The sequence below is a fragment of the Hyla sarda genome, unplaced genomic scaffold (genome assembly GCF_029499605.1).
Source record: "Hyla sarda isolate aHylSar1 unplaced genomic scaffold, aHylSar1.hap1 scaffold_421, whole genome shotgun sequence".
NCBI lineage: Eukaryota > Metazoa > Chordata > Amphibia > Anura > Hylidae > Hyla > Hyla sarda.
Genome location: NW_026610436.1, coordinates 200,582 through 221,690, shown reverse-complemented (window position 1 = coordinate 221,690; position 21,109 = coordinate 200,582). Strand labels below are relative to the sequence as shown.

The 21,109-nt window shown below is 48.6% G+C and overlaps 1 protein-coding gene across 5 annotated transcripts in view; it reads left to right on the top strand.

The window, feature by feature from the left end:
• Positions 1–21,109, top strand: part of LOC130333996 (T-cell differentiation antigen CD6-like) — a 241,920-nt gene that overhangs the window by 37,898 nt on the left and 182,913 nt on the right. For all 5 annotated transcript variants that reach the window (XM_056553855.1, XM_056553853.1, XM_056553854.1 and 2 more), the window contains exon 3: positions 8,955–9,263. In XM_056553855.1, coding sequence (XP_056409830.1) covers positions 8,955–9,263 — 309 coding nt within the window. The remainder of the gene's footprint in view (positions 1–8,954; positions 9,264–21,109) is intronic.

The window sequence follows — 21,109 nt, the reverse complement described above, 5'->3', positions numbered from 1 at the left end:
GTGTGTGATCGTTTCTGGTGCTGTCTGGTGGTGTGCGATGGTTTCTGGTGGTGTCTGGTGGTGTGTGATCGTTTCTGTGGTGTCTGATCATTTCTGGTGGTGTCTGGTGGTGTGTGATCGTTTCAGATGGTTTCTGGTGGTGTGTGATCGTTTCAGGTGGTGTCTGGTGGTGTGTGATCGTTTCAGGTGCTGTCTGGTGGTGTGCGATGGTTTCTGGTGGTGTCTGGTGATGTGTGATCGTTTCTGTGGTGTCTGATCATTTCTGGTGGTGTCTTGTGGTGTGTGATCGTTTCTGGTGGTGTCTGGTGGTGTGTGATCGTTTCAGGTGGTGTCTGGTGGTGTGTGATCGTTTCAGGTGGTGTCTGGTGGTGTGTGATCTTTTCTGGTGGTGTCTGGTGGTGTGTAGTCGTGTAGTCGTGTCTGCTGGTGTGTGGTCGTGTCTGGTGGTGTGTGGTCATGTCTGGTGGTGTGTGGTCATCTCTGGTGGTGTGTGGTCATGTCTGGGGGTGTGTGGTCATCTCTGGTGTGTGGTCGTCTCTGGTGGTGTGTGTGATCGTTTCTGGTGGTGTCTGGTGGTGTGTGATCGTGTCCGGTGGTGTCTGGTGGTCATGTCTGGTGGTGTGTGGTCATGTCTGGAGGTGTGTGGTCATCTCTGGTGGTGTGTGTGATCGTTTCTGGTGGTGTCTGGTGGTGTGTGATCGTGTCCGGTCTTGTCTGGTGGTGTGTGGTCGTCTCTGGTAGTGTGTGGTCGTTTCTGGTCGTGTCTGGTGGTGTGTGATCGTGTCTGGTGGTGTGTGGTCGTCTCTGTTGGTGTGTGAGCGTTTCTGGTGGTGTCTGGTGGTGTGTGATCGTTTCTGGTGGTGTGTGGTTGTCTCTGGTGGTGTGTGATAGTTTCTGGTGCTGTCTGGTGGTGTGTGATCGTTTCTGGTGGTGTCTGGTGGTGTGTGATCGTTTCTGGTGGTGTCTGATCATTTCTGGTGGCGTCTGGTGGTGTGTGATCGTTTCTGGTGGTGTCTGGTGGTGTGTGGTCGTGTCTGATAATGTCCGGTGGGGTCTGGTGGTGTGTGGCCGTGTCTGGTGGTGTGTGGCCGTGTCTGGTGGTGTGTGGTCGTGTCTGGTGGTGTGTGGTCATGTCTGGTGGTGTGTGGTTGTGTCTGGTGGTGTGTGGTCGCGTCTGGTGGTGTGTGGTCGCGTCTGGTGGTGTGTGGTCATCTCTGGTGGTGTGTGATCATGTCTGGTGGTGTCTGGTGGTGTCTGTGGTGGTGTCTTGTGTTGTGTGATCATGTCTGGTGGTGTGTGGTCGTCTCTGGTGGTGTGTGATCGTGTCTGGTGGTATGTGGTCGTCTCTGGTGGTGTGTGGTCATGTCTGGTGGTGTGTGATCGTCTCTGGTGGTGTGTGATCGTGTCTGGTGGTGTGTGGTCGTCTCTGGTGGTGTGTGGTCATCCGTGGTGGTGTATGATCGTTTCTGGTGGTGTCTGGTGGTGTGTGATCGTGTCTGGTGGTGTGTGGTCGTCTCTGGTGGTGTCTGGTGGTGTGTGATCGTGTCTGGTGGTGTGTGATCGTTTCTGGTGGTGTCTGGTGGTGTGTGGTAGTTTCTGGTGGTGTGTGATAGTTTCTTGTCGTGTCTGGTGGTGTGTGGTTGTGTCTGGTGGTGTGTGGTTGTGTCTGATGGTGTGTGGTTGTGTCTGGTGGTGTGTGGTCGTCTCTGGTGGTCGTGTCTGGTGGTGTGTGGTCATCCCTGGTGGTGTATGATCATTTCTGGTGGTGTCTGGTGGTCTGTGGTCATGTCTGGTGGTGTGTGGTCGTGTCTGGTGGTGTGTGGTCATGTCTGGTGGTGTGTGGTCATGTCTGGTGGTGTGTGGTCATCTCTGGTGGTGTGTGGTCATGTCTGGGGGTGTGTGGTCATGTCTGGTGGTGTGTGGTCATCTCTGGTGGTGTGTGTGATCGTTTCTGGTGGTGTCTGGTGGTATGTGATCGTGTCCGGTGGTCATGTCTGGTGGTGTGTGGTCATGTCTGGAGGTGTGTGGTCATGTCTGGTGGTGTGTGGTCATCTCTGGTGGTGTGTGTGATCGTTTCTGGTGGTGTCTGGTGGTGTGTGGTTGTATTTGGTGGTGTGTGGTCATGTCTGGTGGTGTGTGGTCTTGTCTGGAGGTGTGTGGTCATGTTTGGTGGTGTGTGGTAATCTCTGGTGGTGTGTGGTCATCTCTGGTGGTGTGTGTGATCGTTTCTGGTTGTGTCTGGTGGTGTGTGATCGTGTCCGGTCATCTCTGGTGGTGTGTGGTCGTCTCTGGTCGTGTCTGGTGGTGTGTGATCGTGTCTGGTGGTGTGTGATCGTCTCTGTTGGTGTGTGATAGTTTCTGGTGGTGTCTGGTTGTGTGTGATCGTTTCTGGTGGTGTCTGGTGGTGTGTGATCGTTTCTGGTGGTGTCTGGTGGTGTATGGTCATGTCTGGTGGTGTGTGGTCATGTCTGGTGGTGTGTGGTCATCTCTGATGGTGTGTGGTCGTCTCTGGTGGTGTGTGTGATCGTTTCTGGTTGTGTCTGGTGGTGTGTGTTATCGTGTCCGGTCATGTCTCGTGGTGTGTGGTCGTCTCTGGTAGTGTGTGGTTGTTTCTGGACGTCTGGTGGTGTGTTGTTGTGTATGTTGGTGTGTGATCGTTTCTGGTGGTGTCTGGTGGTGTGTGATCGTTTCTGGTGGTGTGTGGTTGTCTCTGGTGGTGTGTGATAGTTTCTGGTGCTGTCTGGTGGTGTGTGATCGTTTCTGGTGGTGTCTGGTGGTGTGTGATCGTTTCTGTGCTGTCTGATCATTTCTGGTGGTGTCTGGTGGTGTGTGATCGTTTCTGGTGGTGTCTGGTGGTGTGTGATCGTTTCTGGTGGTGTGTGGTTGTCTCTGGTGGTGTGTGATAGTTTCTGGTGCTGTCTGGTGGTGTGTGATTGTTTCTGGTGCTTTCTGGTGGTGTCTGGTGGTGTGTGATAGTTTCAGGTGGTGTCTGGTGGTGTGTAATAGTTTCAGGTGGTGTCTGGTGGTGTGTGATCGTTTCTGGTGGTGTCTGGTGGTGTGTGATCGTTTCTGTGGTGTGTGATCATTTCTGGTGGTGTCTGGTGGCGTTTGATCGTTTCAGGTGGTGTCTGGTGGTGTGCGGTTGTCTCTGGTGGTGTGTGATAGTTTCTGGTGCTGTCTGGTGGTGTGTGATCATTTCCGGTGGTGTCTGGTGGTGTGTGATCGTTCTGTGGTGTCTGATCATTTCTGGTGGTGTCTGGTGGTGTGTGATCATTTCTGGTGGTGTCTGGTGGTGTGTGATCGTGTCTGGTGGTGTGTGGTCGTTCTGTGGTGTGTGATCGTTTCTGGTGGTGTCTGGTGGTGTGTGATCATTTCTGGTGGTGTCTGGTGGTGTGTGGTTGTCTCTGGTGGTGTGTGGTTGTCTCTGGTGGTGTGTGATAGTTTCTGGTGCTGTCTGGTGGTGTGTGATTGTTTCTGGTGGTGTCTGGTGGTGTGTGATCGTTTCTGTGGTGTCTGATCATTTCTGGTGGTGTCTGGTGGTGTGTGATAGTTTCTGGTGGTGTCTGGTGGTGTGTGATCATTTCTGGTGCTGTCTGGTGGTGTGTGATTGTTTCTGGTGGTGTCTGGTGGTGTGTGGTCGTGTCTGATAATGTCCGGTGGGGTCTGGTGATGTGTGGTCATGTCTGGTGGTGTTTGGCCGTGTCTGGTGGTGTGTGGTCGCGTCTGGTGGTGTGTGGCCGTGTCTGGTGGTGTGGGGTCACGTCTTGTGGTGTGTGTTCGCGTCTGGTGGTGTGTGGTCATCTCTGGTGGTGTGTGATCGCTTCTGGTGGTGTCTGGTGGTGTGTGGTCATCTATTGTGGTGTATGATCATGTCTGGTGGTGTCTGGTGGTGTGTGGTCATCTATGGTGGTGTGTGATCATGTCTGGTGGTGTCTGGTGGTGTGTGTGGTGGTGTCTTGTGTTGTGTGATCATATCTGGTGGTGTGTGGTCGTCTCTGGTGGTGTGTGATCGTGTCCGGTGGTGTCTGGTGGTGTGTGGTCATGTCTGGAGGTTTGTGGTCATGTCTGGTGGTGTGTGGTCATCTCTGGTGGTGTGTGTGATCGTTTCTGGTGGTGTCTGGTGGTGTGTGGTCATGTCTGGTGGTGTGTGGTCATGTCTGATGGTGTGTGGTCATGTCTGGTGGTGTGTGGTCATCTCTGGTGGTGTGTGTGATTGTTTCTGGTGGTGTCTGGTGGTGTGTGATCGTGTCCGGTGGTGTCTGGTGGTCATGTCTGGTGGTGTGTGGTCATGTCTGGAGGTGTGTGGTCATGTCTGGTGGTGTGTGGTCATCTCTGGTGGTGTGTGTGATCGTTTCTGGTTGTGTCTGGTGATGTGTGGTCATGTCTGGTGGTGTGTGGTCATCTCTGGTGGTGTGTGTGATCGTTTCTGGTTGTGTCTGGTGGTTTGTGATTGTGTCCGGTCATCTCTGGTGGTGTGTGGTCGTCTCTGGTCGTGTCTGGTGGTGTGTGATCGTCTCTGTTGGTGTGTGATCGTTTCTGGTGGTGTCTGGTGGTGTGTGATCGTGACTGGTGGTGTCTGGTGGTGTATGGTCATGTCTGGTGGTGTGTGGTCATGTCTGGAGGTGTGTGGTCATGTCTGGTGGTGTGTGGTCATCTCTGATGGTGTGTGGTCGTCTCTGGTGGTGTGTGTGATCGTTTCTGGTTGTGTCTGGTGGTGTGTGTTATCGTATCCGGTCATGTCTCGTGGTGTGTGGTCGTCTCTGGTAGTGTGTGGTCGTTTCTGGTCTTGTCTGGTGGTGTGTTGTTGTGTATGTTGGTGTGTGATCGTTTCTGGTGGTGTCTGGTGGTGTGTTATCGTTTCTGGTGGTGTGTGGTTGTCTCTGGTGGTGTGTGATAGTTTCTGGTGCTGTCTGGTGGTGTGTGATCGTTTCTGGTGGTGTCTGGTGGTGTGGGATCGTTTCTGTGGTCTCTGATCATTTCTGGTGGTGTCTGGTGGTGTGTGATCGTTTCTGGTGGTGTCTGGTGGTGTGTGATCGTTTCTGGTGGTGTCTGGTGGTGTGTGATCGTTTCTGGTGGTGTGTGGTTGTCTCTGGTGGTGTGTGATAGTTTCTGGTGCTGTCTGGTGGTGTGTGATTGTTTCTGGTGCTGTCTGGTGATGTGTGATCATTTCTGGTGGTGTGTGATCGTTTCTGGTGGTGTCTGGTGGTGTGTGATCGTTTCAGGTGGTGTCTGGTGGTGTGTAATAGTTTCAGGTGGTGTCTGGTGGTGTGTGATCGTTTCTGGTGGTGTCTGGTGGTGTGTGATCGTTTCTGTGGTGTCTGATCATTTCTGGTGGTGTGTGATCGCTTCAGGTGGTGTCTGGTGGTGTGTGAACGTGTCTGGTGGTGTGTGGTCGTCTCTGTTGGTATGTGATCGTTTCTGGTGGTGTCTGGTGGTGTGTGGTCGTCTCTGTTGGTGTGTGATCGTTTCTGGTGGTGTCTGGTGGTGTGTGATCGTGTCTGGTGGTGTGTGGTTGTCTCTGGTGGTGTGTGATAGTTTCTGGTGCTGTCTGGTGGTGTGTGATCGTTTCCGGTGGTGTCTGGTGGTGTGTGATCGTTTCTGGTGGTGTCTGGTGGTGTGTGATCGTTTCTGTGGTGTGTGATCATTTCTGGTGGTGTCTGGTGGTGTGTGATCGCTTCAGGTGGTGTCTGGTGGTGTGTGAACGTGTCTGGTGGTGTGTGGTCGTCTCTGTTGGTGTGTGATCGTTTCTGGTGGTGTCTGGTGGTGTGTGAACGTGTCTGGTGGTGTCTGGTGGTGTGTGATCGTTTCCGGTGGTGTCTGGTGGTGTGTGATCGTTTCTGTGGTGTCTGATCATTTCTGGTGGTGTCTGGTGGTGTGTGATCGTTTCTGGTGGTGTCTGGTGGTGTGTGATCGTGTCTGGTGGTGTGTGATCGTTTCTGGTGGTGTCTGGTGGTGTGTGATCGTTTCTGGTGGTGTCTGGTGGTGTATGGTCATGTCTGGTGGTGTGTGGTCATGTCTGGAGGTATGTGGTCATGTCTGGTGGTGTGTGGTCATCTCTGATGGTGTGTGGTCATCTCTGGTGGTGTGTTTGATCGTTTCTGGTTGTGTCTGGTGGTGTGTGTTATCGTGTCCGGTCATGTCTCGTGGTGTGTGGTCGTCTCTGGTAGTGTGTGGTCGTTTCTGGTCGTGTCTGGTGGTGTGTTGTTGTGTATGTTGATGTGTGATCGTTTCTGGTGGTGTCTGGTGGTGTGTGATCGTTTCTGGTGGTGTCTGGTAGTGTGTGATCGTTTCTGTGGTGTCTGATCATTTCTGGTGGTGTCTGGTGGTGTGTGATCGTGTCTGGTGGTGTGTGATCGTGTCTGGTGGTGTGTGGTTGTCTCTGGTGGTGTGTGATAGTTTCTGGTGCTGTCTGGTGGTCTGTGATTGTTTCTGGTGCTGTCTGGTGGTGTGTGATCATTTATGGTGGTGTCTGGTGGTGTGTGATCGTTTCTGGTGGTGTCTGGTGGTGTGTGATCGTTTCAGGTGGTGTCTGGTGGTGTGTAATAGTTTCAGGTGGTGTCTGGTGGTGTGTGATCGTTTCTGGTGGTGTCTGGTGGTGTGTGATCGTTTCTGTGGTGTCTGGTGGTGTGTGGTTGTCTCTGGTGGTGTGTGATAGTTTCTGGTGCTGTCTGGTGGTGTGTGATCGTTTCAGGTGGTGTCTGGTGGTGTGTGGTTGTCTCTGGTGGTGTGTAATAGTTTCAGGTGGTGTCTGGTGGTGTGTGATCGTTTCTGGTGGTGTCTGGTGGTGTGTGATCGTTTTTGTGGTGTCTGATCATTTCTGGTGGTGTCTGGTGGTGTGTGATCGCTTCAGGTGGTGTCTGGTGGTGTGTGATCGTGTCTGGTGGTGTGTGGACGTCTCTGTTGGTGTGTGATCGTTTCTGGTGGTGTCTGGTGGTGTGTGATCGTGTCTGGTGGTGTGTGGTTGTCTCTGGTGGTGTGTGATTGTTTCTGGTGGTGTCTGGTGGTGTGTGATCGTTTCTGGTGGTGTCTGGTGGTGTGTGATCGTTTCAGGTGGTGTCTGGTGGTGTGTGATCGTTTCTGGTGCTGTCTGGTGGTGTGTGATTGTTTCTGGTGGTGTCTGGTGGTGTGTGATGGTTTCAGGTGGTGTCTGGTGGTGTGTGATAGTTTCAGGTGGTGTCTGGTGGTGTGTGATAGTTTCTGGTGGTGTCTGGTGGTGTGTGGACACCTCTGTTGGTGTGTGATCGTTTCTGGTGGTGTCTGGTGGTGTGTGATCGTGTCTGGTGGTGTGTGGTTGTCTCTGGTGGTGTGTGATTGTTTCTGGTGGTGTCTGGTGGTGTGTGATGGTTTCAGGTGGTGTCTGGTGGTGTGTGATAGTTTCTGGTGGTGTCTGGTGGTGTGTGATCGTTTCAGGTGGTGTCTGGTGGTGTGTGATCGTTTCAGGTGGTGTCTGGTGGCGTGTGATCGTTTCAGGTGGTGTCTGGTGGTGTGTAATAGTTTCTGGTGGTGTCTGGTGGTGTGTGATCGTTTCAGGTGGTGTCTGGTGGCGTGTGATCGTTTCAGGTGGTGTCTTGTGGTGTGTGATCGTTTCTGGTGGTGTCTGGTGGCTTGTGATAGTTTCAGGTGGTGTCTGGTGGTGTGTGATCGTTTCAGGTGGTGTATGGTGGTGTGTGATTGTTTCTGGTGGTGTCTGGTGGCTTGTGATAGTTTCAGGTGGTGTCTGGTGGTGTGTGATCGTTTCTGGTGCTGTCTGGTGGTGTGTGATTGTTTCTGGTGGTGTCTGGTGGTGTGTGATGGTTTCAGGTGGTGTCTGGTGGTGTGTGATAGTTTCAGGTGGTGTCTGGTGGTGTGTGATAGTTTCTGGTGGTGTCTGGTGGTGTGTGGACACCTCTGTTGGTGTGTGATCGTTTCTGGTGGTGTCTGGTGGTGTGTGATCGTGTCTGGTGGTGTGTGGTTGTCTCTGGTGGTGTGTGATTGTTTCTGGTGGTGTCTGGTGGTGTGTGATGGTTTCAGGTGGTGTCTGGTGGTGTGTGATAGTTTCTGGTGGTGTCTGGTGGTGTGTGATCGTTTCAGGTGGTGTCTGGTGGTGTGTGATCGTTTCAGGTGGTGTCTGGTGGCGTGTGATCGTTTCAGGTGGTGTCTGGTGGTGTGTGATCGTTTCTGGTGGTGTCTGGTGGCTTGTGATAGTTTCAGGTGGTGTCTGGTGGTGTGTGATCGTTTCAGGTGGTGTCTGGTGGCGTGTGATCGTTTCAGGTGGTGTCTGGTGGTGTGTGATCGTTTCTGGTGGTGTCTGGTGGCTTGTGATCGTTTCTGGTGGTGTCTGGTGGTGTGTGATAGTTTCAGGTGGTGTCTGGTGGTGTGTGATAGTTTCAGGTGGTGTCTGGTGGTGTGTGATCGTTTCAGGTGGTGTCTGGTGGTGTGTGATAGTTTCAGGTGGTGTCTGGTGGTGTGTGATCGTTTCTGGTGGTGTCTGATCATTTCTGGTGGCGTCTGGTGGTGTGTGATCGTTTCTGGTGGTGTCTGGTGGTGTGTGATCGTTTCAGGTGGTGTCTGTTGGTGTGTGATCGTTTCAGGTGGTGTCTGGTGGTGTGTGATAGTTTCTGGTGGTGTCTGGTGGTGTGTGATCGTTTCTGGTGGTGTCTGGTGGTGTGTGATAGTTTCAGGTGGTGTCTGGTGGTGTGTGATAGTTTCAGGTGGTGTCTGGTGGTGTGTGATAGTTTCAGGTGGTGTCTGGTGGTGTGTGATCGTTTCTGGTGGTGTGTTATCGTGTCAGGTCGTGTCTGATGGAGTCTGGTGGTGTCCGGTGGTGTCCAGTGGGGTCTGGTGGTGTCCGGTGGTTTCAGATGGATACATTATGGGAACTTCTTCTCCGTCCCCTCATTTTATTATGATTATTACATTTATTATCATCTAAAGTATCAAAATCTAATGGACATTCTGCTTCATCTCCTCCACAGAACAACCAGTCTTACGCCTCACGGGTTCTAGTGGTCACTGTGCGGGTCGTGTGGAGATCTTCATGGATGGAGTCTGGGGCTCGGTGTGTCATGATGGCTGGGACGCCCTGGATGCAGAGGTCACATGTCGTCAGCTGAAGTGTGGCTCCGCTTTATCAGCATTGAGAGGATCTCACTTTGGAAGTGGACCCCCGCGGATCCATCAAAATGGAGCAGTGTGCAGAGGAACTGAAAACTTTCTATGGGAATGTAAAGAGATTGGAAAACGAGAGTGTTCACCAGGAGAACATGCCGGGGTCATCTGTACAGGTGAGGGGCTACAATACGACCATTCACCTCTGTATCATGTCCTGAGAGGCTACAATAAAACCATTCACCTCAGTATCATGTCCTGAGGGGCTACAATACGACCATTCACCTCAGTATCATGTCCTGAGAGGCTACAATAAAACCATTCACCTCAGTATCATGTCCTGAGGGGCTACAATACGACCATTCACCTCAGTATCATGTCCTGAGAGGCTACAATACGACCATTCACCTCAGTATCATGTCCTGAGGGGCTACAATACGACCATTCACCTCAGTATCATGTCCTGAGGGGCTACAATACCACCATTCACCTCAGTATCATGTCCTGAGGGGCTACAATACAACCATTCACCTCAGTATCATGTCCTGAGGGGCTACAATAAAACCATTCACCTCAGTATCATGTCCTGAGAGGCTACAATACGACCATTCACCTCAGTATCATGTCCTGAGAGGCTACAATACGACCATTCACCTCAGTATCATGTCCTGAGAGGCTACAATAAAACCATTCACCTCAGTATCATGTCCTGAGAGGCTACAATACGACCATTCACCTCAGTATCATGTCCTGAGGGGCTACAATACAACCATTCACCTCAGTATCATATCCTGAGGGGCTACAATACAACCATTCACCTCAGTATCATGTCCTGAGGGGCTACAATAAAACAATTCACCTTAGTATCATGTCCTGAGGGGCTACAATATGACCATTCACTTCAGTACTATGTCCTGAGGGGCTACAATACAACCATTAACCTCAGTATCATGTCCTGAGGGGCTACAATACAACCATTCACCTCAGTATCATGTCCTGAGGGGCTACAATACGACCATTCACCTCAGTATCATGTCCTGAGGGGCTACACTACGACCATTCACCTCAGTATCATGTCCTGAGGGTCTACAATACAACCATTCACCTCAGTATCATGTCCTGAGGTGCTACAATACGACCATTCACCTCAGTATCATGTCCTGAGGGGCTACAATACAACCATTCACCTCAGTATCATGTCCTGAGGGGCTACAATAAAACCATTCACCTCAGTATCATGTCCTGAGGGGCTACAATACGACCATTCACCTCAGTATCATGTCCTGAGGGGCTACAATACGACCATTCACTTCAGTAGTCTGTCCTGAGGGGCTACAATACGACCATTCACCTCAGTATCATGTCCTGGGAGGCTACAATACAACCATTCACCTCAGTATCGTGTCCTGAGGGGCTACAATAAAACCATTCACTTCAGTATCATGTCCTGAGGGTCTACAATACGACCATTCACCTCAGTATCATGTCCTGAGGGGCTACAATACAACCATTCACCTCAGTATCATGTCCTGAGAGGCTACAATACAACCATTCACCTCAGTATCATGTCCTGAGGGGCTAAAATACGACCATTCACCTCAGTATCATGTCCTGGGAGGCTACAATACGACCATTCACCTCAGTATCATGTCCTGAGGGGCTACAATACGACCATTAACTTCAGTAGTATGTCCTGAGGGGCTACAATACAACCATTTACCTCAGTATCATGTCCTGAGAGACTGCAATACGACCATTCACCTCAGTATCATGTCCTGAAAGACTACAATACGACCATTCACCTCGGTATCATGTCCTGAGGGGCTATAATACGACCATTCACCTCAGTATCATGTCCTGAGGGGCTACAATACAACCATTCACCTCAGTATCATGTCCTGAGGGGCTACAATACCACCATTCACCTCAGTATCATGTCCTGAGGGGCTACAATACCACCATTCACTTCAGTATCATGTCTTGAGAGACTACAATATGACCATTCACCTCAGTATCATGTTCTGAGGGTCTACAATACAACCATTAACCTCAGTATCATGTCCTGAGGGGCTACAATACAACCATTCACCTCAGAATCATGTCCTGAGGGGCTACAATACGACCATTCACCTCAGTATCACGTCCTGAGGGGCTACAATATGAACATTCACCTCAGTATCATGTCCTGAGGGGCTATAATACGACCATCCACCTCAGTATCGTGTCCTGAGGGGCTACAATACAACCATTCACCTCAGTATCATGTCCTGAGGGGCTACAATACGACCATTCACCTGAGTATCATGTCCTGAGGGGGTACAATACGACCAATCACCTCAGTATCATGTCCTGAGGGGCTACAATACAACCATTCACCTCAGTATTATGTTCTGAGAGGCTACAATACAACCATTCACCTCAATATCGTGTCCTGGGAGGCTGCAATACGACCATTCACCTCAGTATTATGTCCTGAGGGGCTACAATACTACCATTCACCTCAGTATTATGTCCTGAGGGGCTACAATACGACCATTCACCTCAGTATTATGTCCTGAGGGGTTACAATACGACTATTCACCTCAGTATCATGTCCTGAGGGGCTACAATACGACCATTCACCTCAGTATTATGTCCTGAGGGGTTACAATACGACCATTCACCTCAGTATTATGTCCTGAGGGGTTACAATACGACCATTCACCTCAGTATCATGTCCTGAGGGGCTACAATACGACCATTCACCTCAGTATTATGTCCTGAGGGGTTACAATACGACCATTCACCTCAGTATCATGTCCTTAGGTGCTACAATACGACCATTCACCTCAGTATCATGTCCTGAGGGGCTACAATACGGCCATTCACCTCGGTATTATGTCCTCAGGGGTTACAATACAACCATTCACCTCAGTATCATGTCCTGAGGGGCTACAATACGGCCATTCACCTCGGTATTATGTCCTCAGGGGTTACAATACAACCATTCACCTCAGTATCATGACTAGTGTTGCTCGCGAATATTCGCAATTCGAATATTATTCGCGAATATCGCATATTCGCGAATTCGCGAATTTCGCGAATATAGCGCTATATATTCGTAATTACGAATATTCGTTTTTTTTTCTTACAGTACACATAACAGTGATCATCCCTCTCTGCTTCCAGCTTGTGTGGTGTAAAGAAGGCTGTAATACTACTGTGTGAGACTGGCGTGCGAAAATTCGCATATACGAAAATTAGCATATGCAAATTTTCGCATATGCGAATTTTCACGTATGTTAGTTTTGTATATGCTATTTTCCCATGTGTTAATTTTCGCATACGCGAATGTTCCCATATGCGAAAATAAAACGAAAATATAACGAATATGCGAATATTCGCAAATATATGACGAATATTCGTCCATATATTCGCGAATATTCGCGAATTCGAATATGGCCTATGCCGCTCAACACTAATCATGACCTGAGAGGCTACAATACGACCATTCACCTCAGTATTATGTTCTGAGAGGCTACAATACAACCATCCACCTAAGTATTATGTCCTGAGGGGCTACAATATGACCATTCACCTCAGTATCATGTCCTGAGGGGCTACAATATGACCATTCACCTCAGTATCATGTCCTGAGGGCTACAATATGACCATTCACCTCAGTATTATGTCCTGAGGGGCTACAATACGACCATTCACCTCAGTATTATGTGCTGAGGGGTTACAATACGACCATTCACCTCAGTATCATGTCCTGAGAGGCTACAATACGACCATTCACCTCAGTATCATGTCCTGAGAGGCTACAATACGACCATTCACCTCAGTATCATGTCCTGAGAGGCTACAATACGACCATTCACCTCAGTATCATGTCCTGAGGGGCTACAATACGACCATTCACCTCAGTATCATGTCCTTAGGTGCTACAATACGACCATTCACCTCAGTATTATGTCCTGAGGGTCTACAATACGACCATTCACCTCAGTATCATGTCCTTAGGTGCTACAATACGACCATTCACCTCAGTATTATGTCCTGAGAGGCTACAATACGACCATTCACCTCAGTATCATGTCCTGAGGGGCTACAATACGACCATTCACCTCAGTATCATGTCCTTAGGTGCTACAATACGACCATTCACCTCAGTATTATGTCCTGAGGGGCTACAATACGACCATTCACCTCAGGATCATGTCCTTAGGTGCTACAATACGACCATTCACCTCAGTATTATGTCCTGAGGGGCTGCAATACGACCATTCACCTCAGTATCATGTCCTGAGGGGCTACAATACGGCCATTCACCTCAGTATTATGTCCTGAGGGGTTACAATACAACCATTCACCTCAGTATCATGTCCTGAGAGGCTACAATACGACCATTCACCTCAGTATTATTTTCTGAGAGGCTACAATACGACCATTCACCTCAGTATTATGTCCTGAGGGTCTACAATACGACCATTCACCTCCGTATCATGTCCTGAGGGGCTACAATACGACCATTCACCTCAGTATCATGTCCTGAGGGGCTGCAATACGACCATTCACCTCAGTATCATGTCCTGAGGGGCTACAATACGGCCATTCACCTCAGTATTATGTCCTGAGGGGTTACAATACAACCATTCACCTCAGTATCATGTCCTGAGAGGCTACAATACGACCATTCACCTCAGTATTATTTTCTGAGAGGCTACAATACGACCATTCACCTCAGTATTATGTTCTGAGAGGCTACAATACGACCATTCACCTAAGTATTATGTCCTGAGGGGCTACAATACAACCATTCACCTCAGTGTCATGTCCTGAGGGGCTACAATATGACCATTCACCTCAGTATCATCTCCTTAGAGGCTACAATACGACCATTCACCTCAGTATCATATCCTGAGGGGCTACAATACAACCATTCACCTCAGTATTATGTCCTGAGGGGCTACAATACAACCATTCACCTCAGTATCATGTCCTGAGGGGATATAATACAACCATTCACCTCAGTATCATGTCCTGAGGGTCTACAATACAACCATTCACCTCAGTATCATGTCCTGAGGGGATATAATACAACCATTCACCTCAGTATCATGTCCTGAGGGGCTACAATACGACCATTCACCTCAGTATCATGTCCTGAGGGACTACACAACAACCATTCACCTCAGTATCATGTCCTGAGAGACTACAATACGACCATTCACCTCAGTATCATGTCCTGAGGGGCTATAATACGACCATTCACCTCAGTATCATGTTCTGAGAGGCTACAATATGACCATTCACCTCAGTATCATGTCCTGAGGGGCTACAATACAACCATTCACCTCAGTATCATGTCCTGAGGGGCTTCAATACGACCATTCACCTCAGTATCATGTCCTGAGGGGCTACAATATGACCATTCACCTCAGTATAATGTCCTGAGGGGCTACAATATGACCATTCACCTCAGTATCATTTCCTGAGGGGCTACAATATGACCATTCACCTCCTATCATGTCCTGAGGGGCTACAATACGACCATTCACCTCAGTATCTTGTCCTGAGGGACTACAATACGACCATTCACCTCAGTATTATGTCCTGAGGGGCTACAATACTACCATTCACCTAAGTATCATGTCCTGAGGGGCTACAATATGACCATTCACCTCAGTATCATGTCCTGAGGGGCTACAATACCACCATTCACCTCAGTATCATGTCCTGAGGGGCTACAATACAACCATTCGCCTCAGAATCATGTCCTGAGGGGCTACAATATGACCATTCACCTCAGTATCATGTCCTGAGGGGCTACAATATGACCATTCACCTCAGTATCATGTCCTGAGGGGCTACAATACAACCATTCACATCAGAATCATGTCCTGAGGGGCTACAATACGACCATTCACCTCAGTATCATGTCCTGAGGGGCTACAATACGACCATTCACCTCAGTATCATGTCCTGAGGGGCTACAATACAACCATTCACCTCAGTATCATGTCCTGAGGGGCTACAATACAACCATTCACCTCAGTATCATGTCCTGAGGGGCTACAATACGACCATTCACCTCAGTATCATGTTCCGAGGGGCTACAATACCACCATTCACCTCAGTATCATGTCCTAAGGGGCTTCAATACAACCATTCACCTCAGTATCATGTCCTGAGGGGCTACAATACAACCATTCACCTCAGTATCATGTCCTGAGGGGCTACAATACAACCATTCATCTCAGTATAATGTCCTGAGGGGCTACAATACAACCATTAACCTCAGTATCATGTCCTGAGGGGCTACAATACGACCATTCACCTCAGTATCATGTCCTGTGAGGCTACAATACGACCATTCACGTCAGTATCATGTCCTGAGGGGCAACAATACCACCATTCACGTCAGTATCATGTCCTAAGGGGCTACAATACAACCATTCACATCAGAATCATGTCCTGAGGGGCTACAATACGACCATTCACCTCAGTATCATGTCCTGAGGGGCTACAATACGACCATTCACCTCAGTATCATGTCCTGAGGGGCTACAATACAACCATTCACCTCAGTATCATGTCCTGAGGGGCTACAATACAACCATTCACCTCAGTATCATGTCCTGAGGGGCTACAATACGACCATTCACCTCAGTATCATGTTCCGAGGGGCTACAATACCACCATTCACCTCAGTATCATGTCCTAAGGGGCTTCAATACAACCATTCACCTCAGTATCATGTCCTGAGGGGCTACAATACAACCATTCACCTCAGTATCATGTCCTGAGGGGCTACAATACAACCATTCATCTCAGTATAATGTCCTGAGGGGCTACAATACAACCATTAACCTCAGTATCATGTCCTGAGGGGCTACAATACGACCATTCACCTCAGTATCATGTCCTGTGAGGCTACAATACGACCATTCACGTCAGTATCATGTCCTGAGGGGCAACAATACCACCATTCACGTCAGTATCATGTCCTAAGGGGCTACAATACAACCATTCACCTCAGTATCATGTCCTGAGGGGCTACAATACAACCATTCACCTCAGTATCATGTCCTGAGGGGCTACAATGCGACCATTCACCTCAGTATCATGTCCTGAGGGGCTACACTACGACCTTTCACCTCAGTATCATGTTCCGAGGGGCTGCAATACAACCATTCACCTCAGTATTATGTCCTGAGAGGCTACAATACGACCATTCACCTAAGTATCATGTCCTGAGGGGCTACAATATGACCATTCACCTCAGTATCATGTCCTGAGGGGCTACAATACGACCATTCACCTCAGTATCATGTCCTTAGAGGCTACAATAAAACCATTCACCTCAGTATCATGTCCTGAGGGGCTACAATACGACCATTCACCTCAGTATCATGTCCTGAGGGGCTATAATGCAACCATTCACCTCAGTATCATGTCCTGAGAGGCCACAATACAACCATTCACCTCAGTATTATGTCCTGAGAGGCTACAATACGACCATTCACCTCAGTACTATGTCCTGAGAGGCTGCAATACGACCATTCACCTCAGTATCATGTCCTGAGAGGCTACAATACAACCATTCATCTCAGTATTATGTACTGAGGGGCTACAATATGACCATTCACCTCAGTATCATGTCCTGAGGGCCTACAATACGACCATTCTCCTCAGTATCATGTCCTGAGGGGCAATAATACGACCATTCGCCTCAGTATCATATCCTGAGAGGCTACAATACGACCATTCACGTCAGTATCATGTCCTGAGGGGCTACAATACAACCATTCACCTCAGTATCATGTCCTGAGGGGCTACAATACAACCATTCACCTCAGTATCATGTCCTGAGGGGCTACAATACGACCATTCACCTCAGTATCATGTCCTGAGGGGCTACACTACGACCTTTCACCTCAGTATCGAGGGGCTACAATACCACCATTCACCTCATTATCATGTCCTAAGGGGCTACAATACAACCATTCACCTCAGTATCATGTCCTGAGGGGCTACAATACAACCATTCACCTCAGTATCATGTCCTGAGAGGCTACAATACAACCATTCACCTCAGTATCATGTCCTGAGGGGCTACAATACAACCATTCATCTCAGTATCATGTCCTGAGGGGCTACAATACAACCATTCACCTCAGTATCATGTCCTGAGGGGCTATAATACGACCATTCACCTCAGTATCATGTCCTGAGGGGCTACAATATGACCATTCACCTCAGTATCATTTCCTGAGGGGCTACAATACGACCATTCACCTCCTATCATGTCCTGAGGGGCTACAATACGACCATTCACCTCAGTATCTTGTCCTGAGGGACTAAAATACGACCATTCACCTCAGTATTATGTTCTGAGGGGCTACAATACAACCATTCATCTCAGTATTATGTCCTGAGGGGCTACAATACTACCATTCACCTAAGTATCATGTCCTGAGGGGCTACAATATGACCATTCACCTCAGTATCATGTCCTTAGAGGCTACAATACAACCATTCACCTCAGTATCATGTCCTGAGGGGCTACAATACGACCATTCACCTCAGTATCATGTCCTTAGGGGCTACAATACAACCATTCACCTCAGTATCATGTCCTGAGGGGCTACAATACCACCATTCACCTCAGTATCATGTCCTGAGGGGCTACAATACCACCATTCACTTCAGTATCATGTCTTGAGAGACTACAATACAACCATTCACCTCAGTATCATGTCCTGAGGGTCTACAATACAACCATTCACCTCAGTATCATGTCCTGAGGGGCTACAATACAACCATTCACCTCAGAATCATGTCCTGAGGGGCTACAATACGACCATTCACCTCAGTATCATGTCCTGAGGGGCTACACTACGACCTTTCACCTCAGTATCATGTTCCGAGGGGCTGCAATACAACCATTCACCTCAGTATCATGTCCTGAGGGGCTACAATACAACCATTCACCTCAGTATCATGTCCTGAGAGGCTACAATACAACCATTTACCTCAGTATTATGTCCTGAGGGGCTACAATACAACCATTCACCTCAGTATTATGTCCTGAGAGGCTACAATACGACCATTCACCTAAGTATCATGTCCTGAGGGGCTACAATATGACCATTCACCTCAGTATCATGTCCTGAGGGGCTACAATACGACCATACACCTCAGTATCATGTCCTTAGAGGCTACAATACAACCATTCACCTCAGTATCATGTCCTGAGGGGCTACAATACGACCATTCACCTCAGTATCATGTCCTGAGGGGCTATAATGCAACCATTCACCTCAGTATCATGTCCTGAGAGGCCACAATACGACATTCACCTCAGTATCATCTCCTGAGAGGCTACAATACGACCATTCACCTCAGTACTATGTCCTGAGAGGCTGCAATGCGACCATTCACCTCAGTATCATGTCCTGAGAGGCTACAATACAACCATTCATCTCAGTATTATGTACTGAGGGGCTACAATATGACCATTCACCTCAGTATCATGTCTTGAGAAACTACAATACGACCATTCTCCTCAGTATCATGTCCTGAGGGGCAATAATACGACCATTCGCCTCAGTATCATATCCTGAGAGGCTACAATACGACCATTCACGTCAGTATCATGTCCTGAGGGGCTACAATACAACCATTCACCTCAGTATCATGTTCTGAGGGGCTACAATACAACCATTCACCTCAGTATCATGTCCTGAGGGGCTACAATACGACCATTCACCTCAGTATCATGTCCTGAGGGGCTACACTACGACCTTTCACCTCAGTATCGAGGGGCTACAATACCACCATTCACCTCATTATCATGTCCTAAGGGGCTACAATACAACCATTCACCTCAGTATCATGTCCTGAGGGGCTACAATACAACCATTCACCTCAGTATCATGTCCTGAGAGGCTACAATACAACCATTCACCTCAGTATCATGTCCTGAGGGGCTACAATACAACCATTCATCTCAGTATCATGTCCTGAGGGGCTACAATACAACCATTCACCTCAGTATCATGTCCTGAGGGGCTATAATACGACCATTCACCTCAGTATCATGTCCTGAGGGGCTACAATATGACCATTCACCTCAGTATCATTTCCTGAGGGGCTACAATACGACCATTCACCTCCTATCATGTCCTGAGGGGCTACAATACGACCATTCACCTCAGTATCTTGTCCTGAGGGACTACAATACGACCATTCACCTCAGTATTATGTCCTGAGGGGCTACAATACAACCATTCATCTCAGTATTATGTCCTGAGGGGCTACAATACGACCATTCACCTCAGTATCATGTCCTTAGGGGCTACAATACAACCATTCACCTCAGTATCATGTCCTGAGGGGCTACAATACCACCTTTCACCTCAGTATCATGTCCTGAGGGGCTACAATACCACCATTCACTTCAGTATCATGTCTTGAGAGACTACAATACGACCATTCACCTCAGTATCATGTCCTGAGGGTCTACAATACAACCATTCACCTCAGTATCATGTCCTGAGGGGCTACAATACAACCATTCACCTCAGAATCATGTCCTGAGGGGCTACAATACGACCATTCACCTCAGTATCATGTCCTGAGGGGCTACAATACGACCATTCACCTCAGTATCATGTCCTGAGGGGCTACAATATGACCATTCACCTCAGTATCATGTCCTGAGGGGCTATAATACGACCATTCACCTCAGTATCATGTCCTGATTGGCTAAAATACAACCATTCACCTGAGTATCATGTCCTGAGGGGGTACAATACGACCATTCACCTCAGTATCATGTCCTGAGGGTCTACAATACGACCATTCACCTCAGAATCATGTCCTGAGGGTCTACAATACAACCATTCACCTCAGTATTATGTTCTGAGAGGCTACAATACAACCATTCACCTCAGTATCCTGTCCTGAGGGGATACAATACAACCATTCACCTCAATATCGTGTCCTGGGAGGCTGCAATACGACCATTCACCTCAGTATCGTGTCCTGAAAGTCTACAATACAACCATTCACATCAGTATCATGTCCTGAGGGGCCACAATACGACCATTCACCTCAGTATTATGTCCTGAGGGGCTAAAATACAACCATTCACCTCAGTATTATGTCCTGAGGGGCTGCAATACGACCATTCACCTCAGTATCATGTCCTGAGGGGTTACAATACGACCATTCACCAAAGTATTATGTTCTGAGAGGCTACAATACAACCATCCACCTAAGTATTTTGTCCTGAGGGGCTACAATATGACCATTCACCTCAGTATCATGTCCTGAGGGGCTACAATATGACCATTCACCTCAGTATCATGTCCTTAGGGGCTACAATACGACCATTCACCTCAGTATTATGTGCTGAGGGGTTACAATACGACCATTCACCTCAGTATCATGTCCTGAGAGGCTACAATACGACCATCCACCTCAGTATCATGTCCTGAGGGGCTACAATACAACCATTCACCTCAGTATCATGTCCTTAGGTGCTACAATACGACCATTCACCTCAGTATTATGTCCTGAGGGGCTACAATACCACCATTCACCTCAGGATCATGTCCTGAGGGGCTACAATACAACCATTCACCTCAGTATCATGTCCTGAGGGGCTGCAATACGACCATTCACCTCAGTATCATGTCCTGAGGGGCTACAATACGGCCATTCACCTCAGTATTATGTCCTGAGGGGTTACAATACAACCATTCACCTCAGTATCATGTCCTGAGGGGCTACAATACAACCATTCACCTCAGTATTATGTCCTGAGGGGTTACAATATGGCCATTCACCTCCGTATCATGTCCTGAGGGGCTACAATACGACCATTCACCTCGGTATCATGTCCTGAGGGGCTACAATACGGCCATTCACCTCAGTATTATGTCCTGAGGGATTACAATATGGCCATTCACCTCCGTATCATGTCCTGAGGGGCTACAATACGACCATTCACCTCAGTATCATGTCCTGA